Source organism: Megalops cyprinoides, chromosome 13, assembly GCF_013368585.1.
Source record: "Megalops cyprinoides isolate fMegCyp1 chromosome 13, fMegCyp1.pri, whole genome shotgun sequence".
NCBI classification, from domain to species: Eukaryota; Metazoa; Chordata; class Actinopteri; order Elopiformes; family Megalopidae; genus Megalops; species Megalops cyprinoides.
Window position 1 is genome coordinate 25,450,185 of NC_050595.1, and position 17,229 is coordinate 25,467,413.

Sequence of the window (17,229 nt, forward strand, 5' to 3'; positions counted from 1 at the left end):
AACATTTAATTTTGTGGAACGTATGAGGCTTGATCGTGTATTTGTGAAGTGCGTGTGTGTGTGTGTGTTCTGTAACATGGACGGTTTTGACAATATTGTAACACGCAAGTGAGGTTTACTTGATTTAAAGTACTATTCATAAAAGTGACTGGTAACATTTTTGAAGTTAGAGAAGACATGAGAAAATGCAGTTAGTTTGCGCAGTTAGTTTGCACAGTACTTTCAAAAAATCTGAATCAGAGATCAGAATCCTGGAAATCTAAATGTGTCCATTTGTCACATTGAATGACAGTGATGTTAAGATCTTGCTCTATGAAGTTCCATTTTATATTAATCCCTTTTAAGGATAAAATCATTTAAAGAAATTAACACTGAATTCCTTTAGTAGTGCTAAGTATATTTGTTCCATCCTCCAATACATTATTTATAAAAGATTTATACTCGATTTTAATTACCATTTAAATACACATCCTACATACTAAGTACCCGGCTCCTTGCATTCCTTCACAAATGTAATGCCAAATCTTTCATTTAAAAGCCTACTTTGAGCATTAAAATAACTCTGTGGATCGAACACGATGGACTGGTGACTGCGTTTGGAGGGTAGTGATGTCATATCCTGGTGAGGAAGCTCAGTTTGAGGCTGCTGGGAACCTGGATAAGTTCCAGGGCTTGAGGGGAGGGGCTAAAAGGAAACGTGACCTGGAAGCGATACTGAGTGTCCAGCATTAGTTGAGTGGATCCTCCTCGATCCTGTAACAATGACTGCAACAAAAACACATAATGCATATATGAATAAAAATTGATCAATGAACAATAATGTAAGATTACTAGATCACTTACAGTATTCGTACAACCTCCCAAAAAGTATCTTATGGAAAAGCATTGTCCTCTTTCCATATTATATGTGCAGTAGTGGTATCCAATGTACCCAAATGTATTACAAAGTATAAGAATGAAACTTTGCCTACATGTGAAGTAGAATGTCTCACCTGAACCTTCCGAACAAAAGATGGTGCAACTCTTTTCTCAAAATCATCTATGGGTGTGTAAGAGTTAAGAATCTTGACAATCTGGAACAGAGAATTACCCATTACTAAAAGAGAGGATAATGAGAGGATTAATGAGCCAAACTGCCTGAGATGGAGAGGCAGGCCATACCTGCACGGTGCTGAGCTCGGTGCATTTCTCAGCGATTTCCTTGGCGTCCTCGTCGGTGGACTTGTTGACCTGGAGAAGCCAGGCTGCCTGGGACAGAGGCTCCATGGTGTCGATGGCATTGGAGTGCTGCATGTTCTTATCTTTCAGCCACTCCTCCAGGTAACTGATGTTACACCTGCCACATGCATACACGCACATACGGACATACACACACACACACACACACACACACACACAAACCTGGTTTACCACATTACTACAAATGAAAATGGCAATGAATGGTGTCATTTCTGGTGCTATAGATCAGTCTAAACTCCCATACAAATCTATATTTACTGTTATATACAATATATAAATAACAATACCTAAAAATGACTAGTCACATTTGTATCATATCTCTTGCAGTGTATTAGAATCAATATTCACATCAGAGGATCATCGCAGCATACTCCCACCCGTTCCTCAGATGATACAGTAAAGCAATGTAGCGTGCTGCAATGCATTCTGGGATAGTATATATGAACCGCTGCTGGTCAGAAAGGGCGGCCATTGTGAGTGTGTCACTAGCATGGTGGGTTATGATAGGGTACCTGATCTGCATGCCCTTCCTGCAGGAGCACATGTCTTTGCGGAGCAGGATGTTGTTGAGGGTGGCCGCGCCCACCAGGAAGAACTGCTGCTTGACGGCCTGCTTGATGAGCTCAGGGTCCGTGCCGTGCTGGCTCATGGTGGAGTGGAAGCTGCTTAGCTGCTGCAGAATGGAGGAGATGGTGTAGGTCTCTGCGTCGTCCAGGAAGCTAGTCGAGCGCTTACGCAGGCCTGTGGGCTTCATGCTGGAGATGCCCTGGAGGCTCTCATGCTCCAGCATCCCCGGCACTGCATGCACAGTAAAAGAGTGAGTGAGTGTGTGTGTGTGTGTGTGTGTGTGTGTGTGTGTGTGTGTGTGTGTGTGTGTGTGTGTGTCCAGAAGTAAACAGAGGAGGGAAAAAAATCAAGGCGTTATTAACACTAGAGTATGTGGAAAAGTAGATGTGACATTTGACCATGATGTGTGTCTAAGGACACTTCTGACTGTGCCCTGAATCATCTTATCAGGCAGGACTGGAAGGGCTGATGAATTGCTGTCTGTCAAATATTTCTCAACCATTACAACAATATCATCCATAATACTTAAACATTACAAGGCAATTTATTTGGAAAACACAAAAAAGCATAAAAAGTATAAAGATTTATGGAACCACAAATCAGGATTACTGCTGCAACCACAGGAGGGAGTCCCTGAAACCAGAGAAATAACTGCATTGCGCTGTATTCTGAGGCAACATAGTAACCTGCACACTTATACCTCAATTCATTTGCACTGTTAACAAGTTCAGTTTAACAAGGCAGGATCTTAACTTTCACTCATCAACCCAGATACATATGTAATTTTAAACACTTCTCGCACCTATCATGGGAATGAGGGTTTTCTCCATGACGGTCACAAACTGCTGGTAGATGCGGATGGCGAGGTCGCTGAAGATCTGCCTGTGTTCAGACAGGTCGAAATTCTGCAGGCAGTTCTTGTTCTGACGGGGGGCGTTGTGCTTCATGAACTCCTGTTTGGAAACGAACCGACAATCAGCCTAAGGACACCCCCCACACACACTGTGTGTGCATCCTCATCAGAGAGCACTTAGGGATATTCTCTGAGAGGATTTACATCCCACTTCTCATTAATCAGGTGCATCTGTTTGGAGCCTGGGATTAGTTTAATGTTTTCTGGGAATAAAGAGAGAACTGTATTTGAAAATGAACCCCGGGTACATTTCAGGCAAATTCTTTCACAGGAGGAATAGTGCCTTAAAATCATACAGTACCATTATATAAATTTCCTCCATCTTTATGGACTGCAGTGAGATATGTGGCACTTTGTACCCATGCTGAGTGTATGAGTGAGGGAGCTGAGTCTAGGCCTGACTCCAGCTCAGTGCTGTACCTCCTCTCCACTGTACTGCTTCAGACAGTTGAGCATGTGGTACGTATTGGACAGCCAGAAGGACAGCATCTCAAAGTCATCCTGGTGGTCCTGAGAGAGGGCAATGAGGAGAGCGGTCATGTGAACAGCAGTTCTCAATTCTGAATTCTGACAACATGTATTTTAAACATAACTCCAGTGATATAGATGTGTACTGCTCTGTGAGAAGTTTCATTTTTTGGGATTTCAATGGCATCAAGACACATTTTTTTCTTGGAAAAACCTGAAAAGAACGTGAAGAAACTGAACTGATCTGATGGAGTCAGTCCTGAACTAACTAAAACACAGTTATAACAGGAATGACCAAGGGTCATCACTGGTAGAGTTTTCAGTTTAAATCCAAGGAGGTCTGGACAGAAATGTTAAATCACACTATGCCTTACCTTAACGACCTGTTTAATGCCACCGATGATGGAGTTCATAAGCGACTTGAGCTTCTTGTCATCGTTGAGGTAGTCGGCGTGACGAATGCACATGAAGAGGATATGGGCGGTCAGGCCAGGGATCATGTTGACCACCACTCCCCGGGGCTTCAGGTCTGCATGTAGCACACAGGGTGATGTTAGGAGCACACGGAGAGACCTCAAATGCACCAGCAGAGGCATGCAGGGCCACCTCACCTCTATCAACAGGCCCTCCACACTACCTCAAATTGACTGCCATCCACCAGGACATCTGCACACACACTCAACCAGAAGAGACCCACACTCAGCACTGTCCACTTCAGCACAAGAGAGGCACGACTCAAACCGATCCGCTACGGATCTGACATTGAGCATGTTGTGCATGGACTGCATCTCATCGCACAAGGACTCTTCATCACACGGTTATGCAACCACGACTAGTACACACAGATCATGACAGAGCATCAATATTGATATCAAAGACAAAGCTGACGGCACTGTCCTCATACCCAGAATAATGTTTTGAATGAGCCTGGTTTCGTCCTCTCTCTTGTATTCCAGCATTCCGAGGTATTCTTTGGGAACAGCGGGTACTGGTATTTGATTGGCTAGGTAACAGAAATGAAGGCAGGGAGGTTCAGCATTGTGACTAGAAGTCTACTGGAAAGTATTCATCAGACGTACTAAGTGCTGTGTATCAGTTCATTACCATTCTCTGATGCCCTCAAGCCTTTGATCTGGTTTTGTAGTTTCCTTATCAACCTATCCTTCAGGTCAAGCTGTTCTTCAAAGTCCTGGAATCAAACACAAGAATATAAAAAGCAGCAAACCCCCAGGGATTTCAACAGAATCGTTGAATTATGCTTGGAAAGTTCACTGATTCTTGGCATGCACGCAGAAGTGCACACACACACACACACACACACACACAAACCATGTTCTCGGCGATCAGTCGTGATGCCTCCTGCCTCAGCCGGTTCTTGGCCTCGCTCTCCGCCTGGTGCTGTTTCTTCAGCTGGAGATTCTCTTCCACTATCTCCTCTATCCTCCTCTCCAGCTCCTCCTTCTCCCTCTCACTCTCTGCCTTCTGAAGCTCCAACAACCTGCCAGTTGCAAACAGCAAGATTGTGGTTTCGAGTAACTAGATTTGATATGATTTCTCTAATCATTTTTAAAAAGCCAATATAGCAGCAGAAATAAAAATTATCATCAGAGCAACTTCCCAAGTACACAAAAGGACTAAAGAAATGTACACAATTCAGTACGAGCGTGTACTTTTGAATGAGTTTTCAGAGCTGGAAATAACGTCCCTTACACTTTAAATTAAATTTGTTGCCAATAAATCTACACCTCCATTTTATACATTACTTTATTACCTCAGTTATGAAGGCAGTGTGCAAAAATGCTTGGAAGTGATAGTCTCAATTCTAAATACTTTATTAAATGTATGGGCTTAAATAAGAGGAAAATACATTTCTATTAAGAATATATCTTTCTATTGCTAATTTTTTAACAGCTTCCTTTTTCCAGTTGTTGCTTTTAGAGATAATTTCGCCGTACTCTAGGACACTTTCCCTGTAAATGTCTTTAAGCAGCTTAGAAATGCTGTGTAGGGACCTTCCCAAGTGTTAGGATCACTGGACCCTCACCTGCGCTGGGTCACTTCCTCGTTCAGATTGCTTTGCAGCTCGGTGGAAATCTCATCCATTTTTTCTATGACAGCAGAGAAAATGGCAACGTTTTAAACTGACTGTCTTTGTGAAGCATCTGCAACATGAGACCCTATGGCTCAAGTAATCATACAAAAAATGAACAACACACTGTTCCTGATGAACCTGTTCAACTGGTCTTTACTGCAGCCTCCTGCTCTAGATTATTTCAGTTCTCAGATTCTGAATTTGACATGGAGGGCCAGGACCTGATTTTGAAAGACATGGTGCACTGCCTGCTGCTCAACTCTTGTCCTGGGGGGGGGGGCTTTCCAGCTCTCATTAAGCCACTAATGCTCTCCAATTTGAGGAGGAAGGTAAATTGATTATTCAAGATGGTGATTAGTTGAATCAGGGGGTGGAGTGCCAGGCTGAAAGGAAGGGTCCTCCAGGATCAGGAGAGAGAGCGTCTGAGGCACTGCCTGAGGCACTGTGCCTCCCTGCTCATCAGTAAGGTACCTCTCATCTCTGTGCCTTGCTCATGCAGACGAGCCTCCAGCTCCTCCTTCTGCCTCTGCAGTTCCGACACCTGCTGCCTGAGCTTGGGTAGCACCTGCACATTGGCACGCACACACACACACACGCACACACACAATCAGCGCTGATGGCAGGGGGTAAAAATAAAAAAATGCTGACGAACAGTGACAAATCTGCAGACCCTAGTCATGTCGATGAAATCGGTGTCATCACTGTGTGCACATTGCAGCAAAGAGGGGAATTTTGGGCCTCCAAAATTCAGCAGTCACCGTCCCAAGCCTTCTAAACCTTTTAGGATATAAACTTCTATTAATTCAGCTTGAGAAGCATGGTACGCACAGCCAGCAATGTGGACTCCACTCTCCCTGTTCATGTCAATACAGTCAGTAATTGCCACCATTATAATAGCATCCTAATGGGGTAATGACTTTAAGTGCTGCAATATTTCCCTTTACACATCTTATACCAGCAATCAGTGGATACAGCGGATATCAACACAGTCGATTTCCGGCCTCTATGTCCTTTTCAACGAACTGAATTTTCCTCCTGCAGGGAAAACATGACAGGCTTTACAGAAAGGGTTTCCGTACACTTTTGTTCGTGTCTCCACAGCCCTACCATGTTTTCAGAGGTCAGCCTCGCCACCTCTTGGCGGATGGTGTCCTTGACGTTGTTCTCCTCCTGAAAGAGTTTCTGCAGCTGGCTGTTCTCATTCTGCAGGTGCTCCACCTTGAAGGTCAAGCTTTCGACCTCACTCGTGTGGCTCTCCTTCTGCGTCTGGGAGCGGCTCGCCACCATCCTGCAGGAAGGGAACATAGCGATGGATTCTGTGCTTCCAGTGCTGCACAAATCAGGGGGACTTTGAACACAATGCCTTAATGTCTCTGGTGTCTGTGAATTCAAAGAGATTGAAGGTACAGACCTTGTAGCTTTCTGCAGACTCTCATAAGCAAACAGCAATTCTCCATTTTCATCTGTCTGCTCAGGGTCCTTTGCAGGCAAACTATGAATGAAATTTAGTAGTTAGTATGTTGGTCTGTACAATTTATGCACATCGATTTAGTACCATTTAAATGCCCCACTGGATAACCTCACAATGATCCTAACGTGCATACCTAACAAGAACTTAAAATTAATCTGAAACGTCAGAGTCATCTGTCAAAGAATCAAAGAACTGTCAAAAGAACCTCTGGGAAAGCGTTTCCCTGAACATGCTAAATGCATACAGGAGTCAATGTCAATTATAACTGCTTGCACAGTGGAGCTCAGTATCATGAGTGAGCATGAGAATGCCCACTACACCCCGTCAGAAATCACATATAAAGGGGACATCAAGCTTTACCTTCTGCTGCACCCTGCAGATAGCCATAGTTCCAAACCTACAGCAGATCTACCCCAGCGACACTAAGCCTTTCCAACCAGTCACTTTCCATGAATTACACCTTCTCATAGAGCCCCAAACTCCCTAGCCCCAGTGCCTTTTGAAACAGAGGTATACCTGGATATGAGATCCTCCTCCATCACCCCACCTAGCAGCTGTCTTGTGATCTCAGTCATTTTCACTACAGGGAAGCACAATTTCAGTGGTTACAAAATCAGCGGGAACACTATAACAGAAGAAACAGCAACTATACACTACAATAAGAAATATAACCTCTGCTCTTGTAGTCGCTGATCTTTCACATAATGAGAGGACAGCAAAAAGGGAAATCTTGCAGCACTTGGGAGTATTTATTTGACTGGGATATGCGTATGGCAGCAGTTCCAAACAGTACTGACATTGGCAGGAGTGAAGTGCACATCGGTGTCCGTGTGTACCTCTAACTTCCTGAGTTTGTTCCTTCATCTTTCTGTCCATGTCAGCTCTCTGTAGCTGGAGAGAGTGGACCTCTTTCCGAAGCTCTGGTATAACCTTTGGAGATGCGGCACACACCATAATTTGTGCATAAAAGCAGTCTCTATAGATACTTACCAACAGGGTTTCACATTACTACAGGTAATGCTAACTTGTTTTCTGTTTTTTTTTGTCCAGTTACACCATTCAGAATAGTGACATAGCAGGAGAAACAGGCCTGCATTTCAATTATGTAGTGGGGTGAAATGCATGCGAAATAACTACCTCAAATCTTTGGTTTGCATTTTTACCATTTACTTATTAATTTAGTTATAATGAAACGGAAACATTTTACAGCAAAGTCCCCTCTTCATTATTTGTCTCCACTGATTGGTTCATTAGTGACAGACAGGAAGAGAAAACCGACACCCCACCCTCATGGCCTTACCTTAACATGCTTTGTGAGCTGCAAGACCTGCTCCTGCAGGTCCCCGCTGGTCTGGACTCCTTCCTCAACCTGCTGCTGGAGAACGATCTTCTCTTCTTTCAGTCGCCTGTTCTCCTCTTTCAGAGCCTCAATCTGTGCATCATAGTCTTCTTTCTGGATGTCAAAGTTGTTTTCCACAATCCTAACGTGGCAAATGGTACAGAACACTGTGCTTTTTTGGAATTTGATTAGCTGTTACAACCACAGCTGACATCCTTTGTCTAAATCAAATGGAAGTGAAATACATGGATTGCTCCTCAATGAGAATGATGCTATTAGACCATTGATCCCAAAATGGACTCAATATGTCTTTCATGGACATTAAGAGTTCTTTGGACAGCACAGCCACTTAAAAGATGAGTCTTACTTTCTTTGTCTTTCTTCTCTTTCCAGATCTTCTTGGAATTTTTTCTTCATCTCATCGAAGTTGGCTGGAAAAGTTTTAAGTATTTAATAGGCTGGTCAGTCTTTTTTCCCACCAGAACACCCACTTAGCCCATTTAATTCCTTGTCTTACCTTTCATTTCCTGAGCTGAATCAGATAGCTTCTTCTCCATGTCCTGCTTCTCCTGGAGAAGACTGTCATTCTGAGCTTGAAGCTGAACAATTACCTTAAAAAGACATAAATAATCAATAGTGTTATTAATTAGTTTTTTGTACACAACAAGCATTTTTCTTTTCTTGCATTTGCAACCAACCTACACATATGAAGAAAGGAATAACTTGTCACTCGTTGCACGCTGTCCATATTTGATAAGGAAGGATTTTAATAAATTATTCCATCATTCAGAGGAGAACACTGCACCTGGTTTGCATCCTCCTTGGCCTTCTTCTCCCGCTCCTCCAGGGATGTCCTCTCATTGGCTGATTTGCTAAGGTCTGCCTCCAGCCTCTGCAGCTTGTCCATGTCCTGGGCGTGTGCGCTGGCCAGGCCTGTCAGCCTCTCCAACAGGCCGTGGTTCTCTTTGCTCTGCCAGGGAGACGACTCCATCTCAAACACGCTAACACAATCACCTGCTACTATACATCATTGCACAAGGTTCCTCATCATCTCACAGCAAGAGGAAAAAGCCAATCAGGTTAAAGATAGGCATTTTGATGGGGAGAGCTGCAGAGCTGTTCATCATTCTTCCACGCAATGCTGCGTATGGTCATTCCTGTTGAATGGTCCCTGCTGGCTGCAGTATAAAGCTTGTACCTGCTCCTCCAGCTTCTTCCTCAGCTGCTGGACCCTGTAGGACAGCTGCACATTCAGCACCATGCGACGGATGGTCTGGAAGCGGCGCCTGGCCAGCCAGGCCCGGGCGTATTTCTGCAGGACCAGGGCCTTCTGCTCCGCCACCATCTGAAAGCGCATCACACACACACACACACACGCACACACACACACACACACACAGGGGGCTCTGTTCCTCAGAAGGAAGAAGGCTTACAGGTAACCCAACTCTCTGAGTCGATCTCTGTTTAAATTTCATATGACAATTTCTATTATATTCACACTTTTGTGAATAAACAGAGAACTCATTCACTGAGGGATCTTTAACAGCACTACACCAACAAGACAGACAAAACATTCCCAGCAGCATCACTTTAAAGACCACCTGTTTGTAGTGCTTTCGGGCTAGCCACCCTCTGGTGAAGGCCTGGATGGTCACCGTGGCAACCTGGACCAGCCGGTAGATCCGCCGCACAAGGAAGCCACGGCAGTACTTCTGGATCACCAGGGCAGCCCAGGCCCTCTTCAGTGTGGCCGCACTGACAGCTTGTCTAGGAGAATGGAGAAATAAACCATTTGACCTTTGGCCAGGTGGGGAGCCAAGCTCTGAAAAACTGTCCTATGCAAACACTTAAAGTGTGAATGCAGCCTGATTCTCTTTGCTGGCTCCTGTGAAACCATTCCCTGGCCTGTGTGTGTGTGTATGTGTGTGTGTGTGTGTGTGTGTGTGTGTGTGATTTTCATACAGACCTGAGGCTCAGTACATTTCTCAGTATATTGGTCATGCTTCCCAGATCTTCTGTGTGTGTGTTTTATACAGAGACTGTGTGGAGTGTATGTTGATCATGCTCACCGGATCTTCCTCTTCCCACGCACATACTGCTGGATGACGATGGCCGCGTGCCGCACGCGGAGGTACTTCCTGCGCTGGCTCCACCCCCGGACATGCTTCTGGATGGTGATGCAGGCCCCCCTTAGCCGGTCAGACCGCAGCTTCTCCAGGTAGGCCACCTGGCCCGCGCGGAAGAAGATCTTCGTCCGGCCAAACTTGTACTGGTTAGAGTCCTGGGTGTTGAGTAGGCAAAATAAGACAGATAAGACCACAAGTACCCATCCCCCTCTGAATCTGAGCAACACAGCAGCCTGAACATCCATTGAGCCTCAAAGACATCTCTGCTTATTCAGCTTTAAAACCAGCTTTTCCACAGACTGGCTGAGTGAGAGAATGGGAGGGAGTATCTGTGGGAGAAGCTCTCACTTGAATTAGCCTCTGCAGCACCGTCTTACACGTCTGTTTCTTATCGTTGAGCTCCAGCTCCGGCTGTGTCATCAGTATGCTGTAACGGCTGTAAAACTCGATGTAGGTCCACCTGCCAATCAAAATGCAAATATCCTTTCATCAGTTCCTGGACTGCAGCAACAAGACTCAGAGAATTCAGCAGAGAAAGGCAGTCTGTTCACAAGTATTCATTTAGGCTGAGCTGACACAGTGTGGGCCTTTTACTGGGATGCAAATGTAACATGGAAGAGAGTGAAAGAATTGCATGTGCCATGCAAGTCAGAGCCCCGATTCCTCAGGAAGCAGCTGCCCCGGGGGTCACCTAGATGGGTAGCTCTGGGCGCTGATATGAATCGTCTCCAGTACGCCACAGGCACGCAGCTGCTGAACCACTCGCTTGGAGTCATACCTGATGGAACGGGAGAAATTAGTATCACGCTGAACTGCCAGTGAAATCACACCATGCACTGGGCAGTGATGTTACTAGGCTTGTAACCAGAGAGTTGCAGGACTGAATACTGGGAGGGGCGCTTCTGAAAAGGGCACTTTACACTTTACCTGAAATTCTTCAGTAAATATCCAGATGAATAATTAGATGATATATAAAAATGCTTACCATTTAAGTGTCTGTGTAAGTATGTCAGGTAAGCAAATAAAGGAATGAGACATTGTTTCTTTTTGCATTGAAAATAAGTGGTCAACTAAAGTGGTCCACTAAAGATTTGTCAGTTCTTTTCTTGGGTGCTTGTCATGAAAGAAGCTCTTCAAAGCAAATACAGATATCCGAACGTGGACTTACTCGAATGGGAGCTTCTCTTCGTTGGGTTTAATGCAGCGCACATAGTGTGGTGTGGTAGCATTAAGAGTCTCCATCAGCAGATACAGGGAGCTGCGAAACTGCAACACAAGACACACACACAGAAGAACAGTGAGGCTGGTAGAACAGAACAGCCAAACCCAATCTCTCGCCAGGGCTTCCAAACGTCGAGTGCTTCGCACCTTGTTGCCCACAGTGGTCTTCAGCTGCTTGTTGGTGGGCTTCGGGCCTGGTCGAGCAGGCCTAACTTTGATGCCTTTGGTTAAGGAGGGCGTCAACTCTTCCTCTTGGAAAAAGTTTGCAAGCAGCAGAAACTGAGAAGGAATAAGGATAATTTAATGAGATGCATTATACGGCACATACATTTTTATTACATTTACATTTATAGTCACTTTGCAGATGCTTGTATCCAGAGTGAAGTACAAAATGTGAGTACATTTAACATTACATTTACAGTACATTTTTGACAGCCAGTAATACCATAGATATGTTGACTTTTTAAGGGTGACCGTAAAGCATTGCATTCATTAATTTTGTGAGAAAACAAGCGAGCTTCTCACAGCAAACGTCATCTGACTGTACCTTACTGTCCCTCATTATGTCAACCAGCTCTTCGTACATTGTATCCCTGTTCTTCTCAAGGAAGCCCTTGCACTGATATTCTACCTGTGGAAGAGGAAACAAATGAGTTTTTCCAAAGCTAGAGTGCCACCTACAGGACAGAAATGCCACTGATTTAAGACTTGATTAAATGTCCCACCTTATCAGCAAAGTGTTGAATTACAAAAGCCTGGTTTGACATCCTGGGCTTTTCAAACAAAGTGTTCTTGTCCAGGTAATTGTTGTATAGTTTCTGCAGCCAGTTCTGGTCAGTGCCCTGTGGAAACTGAAATACAAGGGAACTTCCTTAATCCAGGCAATAGGTCTAACACACACACACACACACACACACACACAAACACACACAAATTGGGATAATAAGAGTACAAAGACGCAGGAAAAAGATAACATAACATGCAACAAATATTGTAATCTTGCATGAATAAAATTGTTTTAAATGTCTAAAGATGGTGGTATAACACCAGACATATGCTCTCACAACAAGAGATGGAGGGGCCCTACCAAACACTCTTCATCCAGCAGGTCCAAGATACCCATCTTGGCTTCAATGAGGTCTATGACAGGCTGGTTGTCATAGAAATCAATCAGCGTCCAAGGGATGTCCTCTTTCATATACTCCTCTTGCTCCAGTTTGAACACATGCTATTGGGATATGATCACACGTGATTCAGCTGCAGACCGCACAGAGGATGATGCAAAAACTGAAGCATCAAGGCTTCACTTCAGTAAAGACACGGAAATGGCTCACCAGGTTAAACTGCTGCTGAAGCTTTTCATTGGCGTAGTTGATGCAAAACTGTTCGAAACTGTTGACTTCGAAGGTCTCGAAGCTGAAGCGAACACGAACAAAAACAGCCAAATCAGAGGGATGCAATTGAAATTTAGAAATGGGGCATATAAAATGGATTGCTGTTTGCAACAATGAAACGGTGCGCTAAGTCCATGGTTTACCCATAAATGTCCAGTACTCCGATGAAGGTGTGCGGCTTGCCAGGGACCTGCAGAGCAGCGTTGATGTTGTAGATGACGTAGTCGAACAGATGGGCGTAGATTTGCTTGGCCAAGGCGTCGCGGGCGTTGATGGCGTGCTCCCTGGGCATTGGTTTGACCACCGTCTCGGCCACCAGAACGATTCTTCTGTGGCACAGCCAACGGCACAAGCCCTCCTCGCTCACACCCAGCAGGCCGCAGAACGCAGCCAGGTGCTGGTCACTGGACTGTAGGAGGAGCGAGAAGTGTGTGTCATAACCGTTGCGAGTGTGGGCTACATCACAGCTAGCAGTCACAGAGCATGCAATATTAGTGGGTGTAGTACAATCTAGGACCACATCAATATGGGAAATTAGACCAACTCAGTCATACATTTAATTATCCAATCATCTCTCTAACCCAATCCCCACCCCTAAACAGAGTGAAAGGAAACTCACACTGATGGATGATTTGTCACCCCCGACAGCTTTGATCTCAACATTGCCCAGGTGTAGAATCCCAGCCAAAACCTTGAAGACGTCCATCTGAAAGTCCTCCTTCAGCCCTGCAGACACAAGTCCGCAGTGTCACCCAGATGTACGTGTGTGGACAAATGGATCGAAAGCACTATGCCTGGCATGGTGTCTCCAGCTTATGGGTGGCATGTTAAGGTGACAGACTCAGCGAGTCACACTCTTACCCAGCAGGGAGAAGGTCCGGCGTGTCTCTGCCATGTCCGCCCGGTCGTCCACGCCCTCGATCTCCGTCCAGCCGCCCATGCAGGTGTACCTGAACTTACTTGCACTCACTGCAAAGCCAACAGTGACTCAGGAACACCCCACCACACAGAGCTACAGCGCTACAGAACAAGGCAACGCACACGCTAAAATGGCCAAGCTGAACAAACGGAGTAATATCAGCGCTGCACACACTAATAACAAACAGTGCAGTGATTCATGGGTTTCTGATGACAGCAATATTGATAACTGGTGTGCACAAGGCCTCTGCTCAGGTGAGCTGATACAGCCAGACGTTTCACACAGAGGCACTGACAGAATCATACAAGCAAAGAGTGAAAAAATTAGCATTAGAGAGGTAATATCACAGCCCATAACCTGTGGAAACAGTGGCAATACTCCTAGCAACAAGGGATAAAACGCTTCTATTAGACTACAGACATAGATAGCATTGTATGCATTATTTGACATTTTGCTTTACAGAAGAATTCTGTGTGCAGAAGCCCTGCTAGCAAAATGATGTGTTACACTGTTAATGAAATTATCATTTTGAAGTGCTTTCTGCAGCTCAGTGCTTTAAGCAGGCTCCTGTTCACAGTGTTTCCTGCTCTGTGTTTAAGATGTTTCTTGTTCTGGCTATAAGGTGTTCCCTGTTCCATCTTTAGAGTGTTTCCTGAGGTGTCTTTAAAACTGGGTCCTATTCACCCACGGGTATAGAACTTACTTACTTAGTCTCAGGTGCTTGAATTCTGGCTGGTCTGCAGAAGCGCACATCTGGTAGAATATGTGGTAATTTCTCTCGTTCTCTGACTGAAGAAAAATACAGATTGCACAGGGAAACAAGCTGCCCTTCTTTTTTAGATTACCTGGCAAGCAATTAAACACTGGTCTCACATAAAGGCATTTGAACAAGGTGCTAATGCATGAAATATATTTTGTTAATGGAGTGAGTAACTCTGGCATTCAGGGCTACTATCAACACTCTCACAGCTGAAGTGGCAAGAGAAAAAATCAAGTAATAATCGACTTGACCACTGTAACATCTTACCTGGAAAACGACTCTGGATTTCTCCAGAAGGTATGTCCTCATGTTTGCTCCAATGATTTGATACCTTCTGTCAAAGCTGATCTCTGTGTACTTCCCAAAACGACTGCTGTTATCATTTCTGGTCGTCTTTGCATTGCCAATTGCCTGCCAAGGACAATGCACCACTGAAGCAATGTGCACATGATCACTATACTTTCACATATGATTACTGACGAGTCGCCACCGAATCACCACCTTTGATACGCTTGCAATTTGAAATAATCATGATAAGATTGCATTTTTAGTTCAATAGGGCATACAAAGTGTTTTAAATGCATAAATACCTCTGTAATTGGATTTGAGGCCAGGACTTTGTCTTCAACACATGTTTTGCTGCTGGACTTGCTGACCACTGCAAAATATCTCATGGTATATCTGGCAGATACAGTCTTCCCTGCTCCAGACTCTCCACTGACAATAATGGACTGGTTTTTGTTGTTCCTAGAAAATGAATGGCATGATTTTCACTGAAGATGCCTGACTTGTGAGCTAAATTCTTTAAATCAATCTACCATATCTACAGCTCACTGCATTTCACATTATTTTATGCTTCATTCAATAATTGTTTGCATATTACTTTGTCATGTTGAATCAATTTACATTTAGCTAGAAATGAGGAAAATGTTAACAACAAACATAATAACTCTTAAATTGAATGTATCCTAACAAAACATCAAATACCATTCAAAGGAGATGACATACTATGGATCAGGGTCAATAACCATACAGGAGATACTGTTCTGTTAGGGCACTATTATTAAGAATATATTAGTTTATAGAGGAGAACAGGCCTTTCATCCTAGCTAGGCTTATCATCCTGTCTTTAGTCTATAGCAAGGTGTCCAGCGTGGTATTGCGCACTGTAAGGGTGTCTGTTTGCACTACAAATCCTTGTTAGATGCTCTGTGCTGTTATTGAGATACTCAGGTCTTATTTTTGCTAACCACATGTAAAATCCTGTGGAATTCTGAAACACTGATGTTTTCTAACGGTCTGAATTCATACCTGGCCATTTGTTTATATGCCTCCTCTGAAACTGCAAATATATGGGGGTCCATGTCCCCCATGTTCTGACCAGAGTACGCGTGGATAACGGCATCTCCGTAAATAGGCAGCTGTTTGTAAGGATTAACTGCAACGAGGATAATGCCTGAAAGTGGAAAGTAAAAAAACAAGCCCTGTGACATTGCAGCGCGTAAGCATTTGAGCGTTTTAAACTTGGGGTTGACAACGTTCAGAGGTGCAGCTTTAACTCGGTTCGCACCGCAATATGTGTAGATGATCTTGGACTCCACGAAGCGCACTTTGAGGTTGTGGAGCACGGCGGGCTCGTGCAGGTAGCTGAGCGCTGTGAGGTCATTCTCTCCCACCAGGATGTCAGGGTTCCGCAGGTGAGGAAGCTGCGTGTCCCCTGAACCCAGGGGGTATTTCAGCACCTTTACAGAAGAAGCATTGGACTGAATGAGGACAGATCTAAACAGCACTGGGTCAAGCACAGTCCTAAGCGTACATCTGCCATTTTTAGTGGGCTATTAAACTTTATTGGGGACTTGGTTTGGCACATTTGTTTCAGGTGTTTATATGCACCGCATAGCTCATCCAGAAAGTAATAGCTTAGTTTCATATTAAGACAGACGAGCGGACATTTCAAAAACGTTTTATTGGAAAAAGACGCCGTCAGTGATGTGAACCTACTTACAGTACCGTCTTCAAGCTGCAGCTCTAATTCACTGTCCCCAGATCTGTAGTCTTTCAAGATTTCTGCGGACTTCCATACTTCCTGTGAATCTGGTATCCACACTCTGTTGTACTAAATGGGAGATGAAGAAACCGATGGCATGCTAAAAAGTCACGTTCTGTCGACAAATCAGGCCATATTAATAGGACACATAATAACGATGCAAGTTCTTAAAATAGTTCCGTAATTGTACATTTAGTTTGTACCCGGATTACTAAAACCGCATGGAATACGTTCATTTGCGATGCAAATGAATAACAAAGTGAGTTAGCGTTACCAGGAGACTCAAATAACAACTGACGTTTATACTGCAGTGGATGTCGCTCAATGCCAGCTGTGTTCACATCCTGAAGTTCTCCGTATGTTACAACATTCCATAGGGGCAGCGTCGGGACTCCAAACATTAAGAATTCAGTTTATAAACGTTCCCAACATGTTACAGGGAGTGAACACAGTCACAACCACGGATATATACTTCCGCTTGACACACGTCACTATCCGACAACTTTTATTCACTTTCTATTTGGTCCAAAGTAATCCTACCTTGGTGTACAACTCACAAAGAGCCATGGCAACGGTCTCTTGAAAAATGGCAACAAAAGCATTACCAGAAGACTTCGAAACCCCTTGCTGGGGAAAATGTTTACGTCCAGCAGCAACACCTTGTGACCGTTTT

General features: G+C 44.4%; 1 protein-coding gene across 2 annotated transcripts; it reads right to left on the reverse strand.

The window, feature by feature from the left end:
- Positions 1-395: 395 nt before the first annotated feature.
- Positions 396-17,210, reverse strand: myo5c (myosin VC). Of its 2 annotated transcripts, XM_036543734.1 has the most exons (41): positions 17,097-17,210; positions 16,515-16,625; positions 16,080-16,251; positions 15,821-15,965; positions 15,100-15,256; positions 14,777-14,920; positions 14,457-14,538; positions 13,692-13,799; positions 13,450-13,556; positions 12,974-13,239; positions 12,771-12,852; positions 12,524-12,664; positions 12,162-12,287; positions 11,984-12,067; positions 11,584-11,715; positions 11,384-11,481; positions 10,907-10,993; positions 10,564-10,675; positions 10,159-10,370; positions 9,691-9,856; positions 9,288-9,434; positions 8,895-9,059; positions 8,607-8,700; positions 8,457-8,520; positions 8,051-8,231; positions 7,587-7,680; positions 7,267-7,330; positions 6,691-6,771; positions 6,387-6,567; positions 5,751-5,844; positions 5,232-5,295; positions 4,517-4,685; positions 4,292-4,376; positions 4,092-4,190; positions 3,562-3,716; positions 3,140-3,229; positions 2,609-2,759; positions 1,752-2,037; positions 1,162-1,336; positions 993-1,073; positions 396-765 (listed from the first exon to the last, which is right to left on the reverse strand). In XM_036543734.1, the coding sequence occupies exons 1-41, from the start codon at positions 17,121-17,123 to the stop codon at positions 613-615; spliced, it is 5,232 nt and encodes a 1,743-aa protein (XP_036399627.1). In that variant the 5' UTR covers positions 17,124-17,210; the 3' UTR covers positions 396-612. The 2 variants fall into 2 exon arrangements, with proteins under 2 accessions (XP_036399627.1, XP_036399626.1); XM_036543733.1 differs by lacking the exons at positions 6,387-6,567; positions 6,691-6,771; positions 7,267-7,330; ... (3 more) ...; positions 16,515-16,625; positions 17,097-17,210 and having other exon boundaries at positions 15,100-15,244.
- Between the last annotated feature and the right edge of the window lie 19 nt (positions 17,211-17,229).

Excerpts from the sequence above, each read along its gene's own strand:
- myo5c (XM_036543734.1), bottom strand. The coding sequence starts at position 17,123 with ATGGCTCTTTGTGAGTTGTACACCAAG. Across the intron at positions 12,068-12,161 it reads TTCAACACTTTGCTGATAAG|GTAGAATATCAGTGCAAGGG; the intron begins GTGGGACATTTA and ends CCTCTTCCACAG. Across the intron at positions 11,716-11,983 it reads ACATAATGAGGGACAGTAAG|TTTCTGCTGCTTGCAAACTT; the intron begins GTACAGTCAGAT and ends ATTCCTTCTCAG.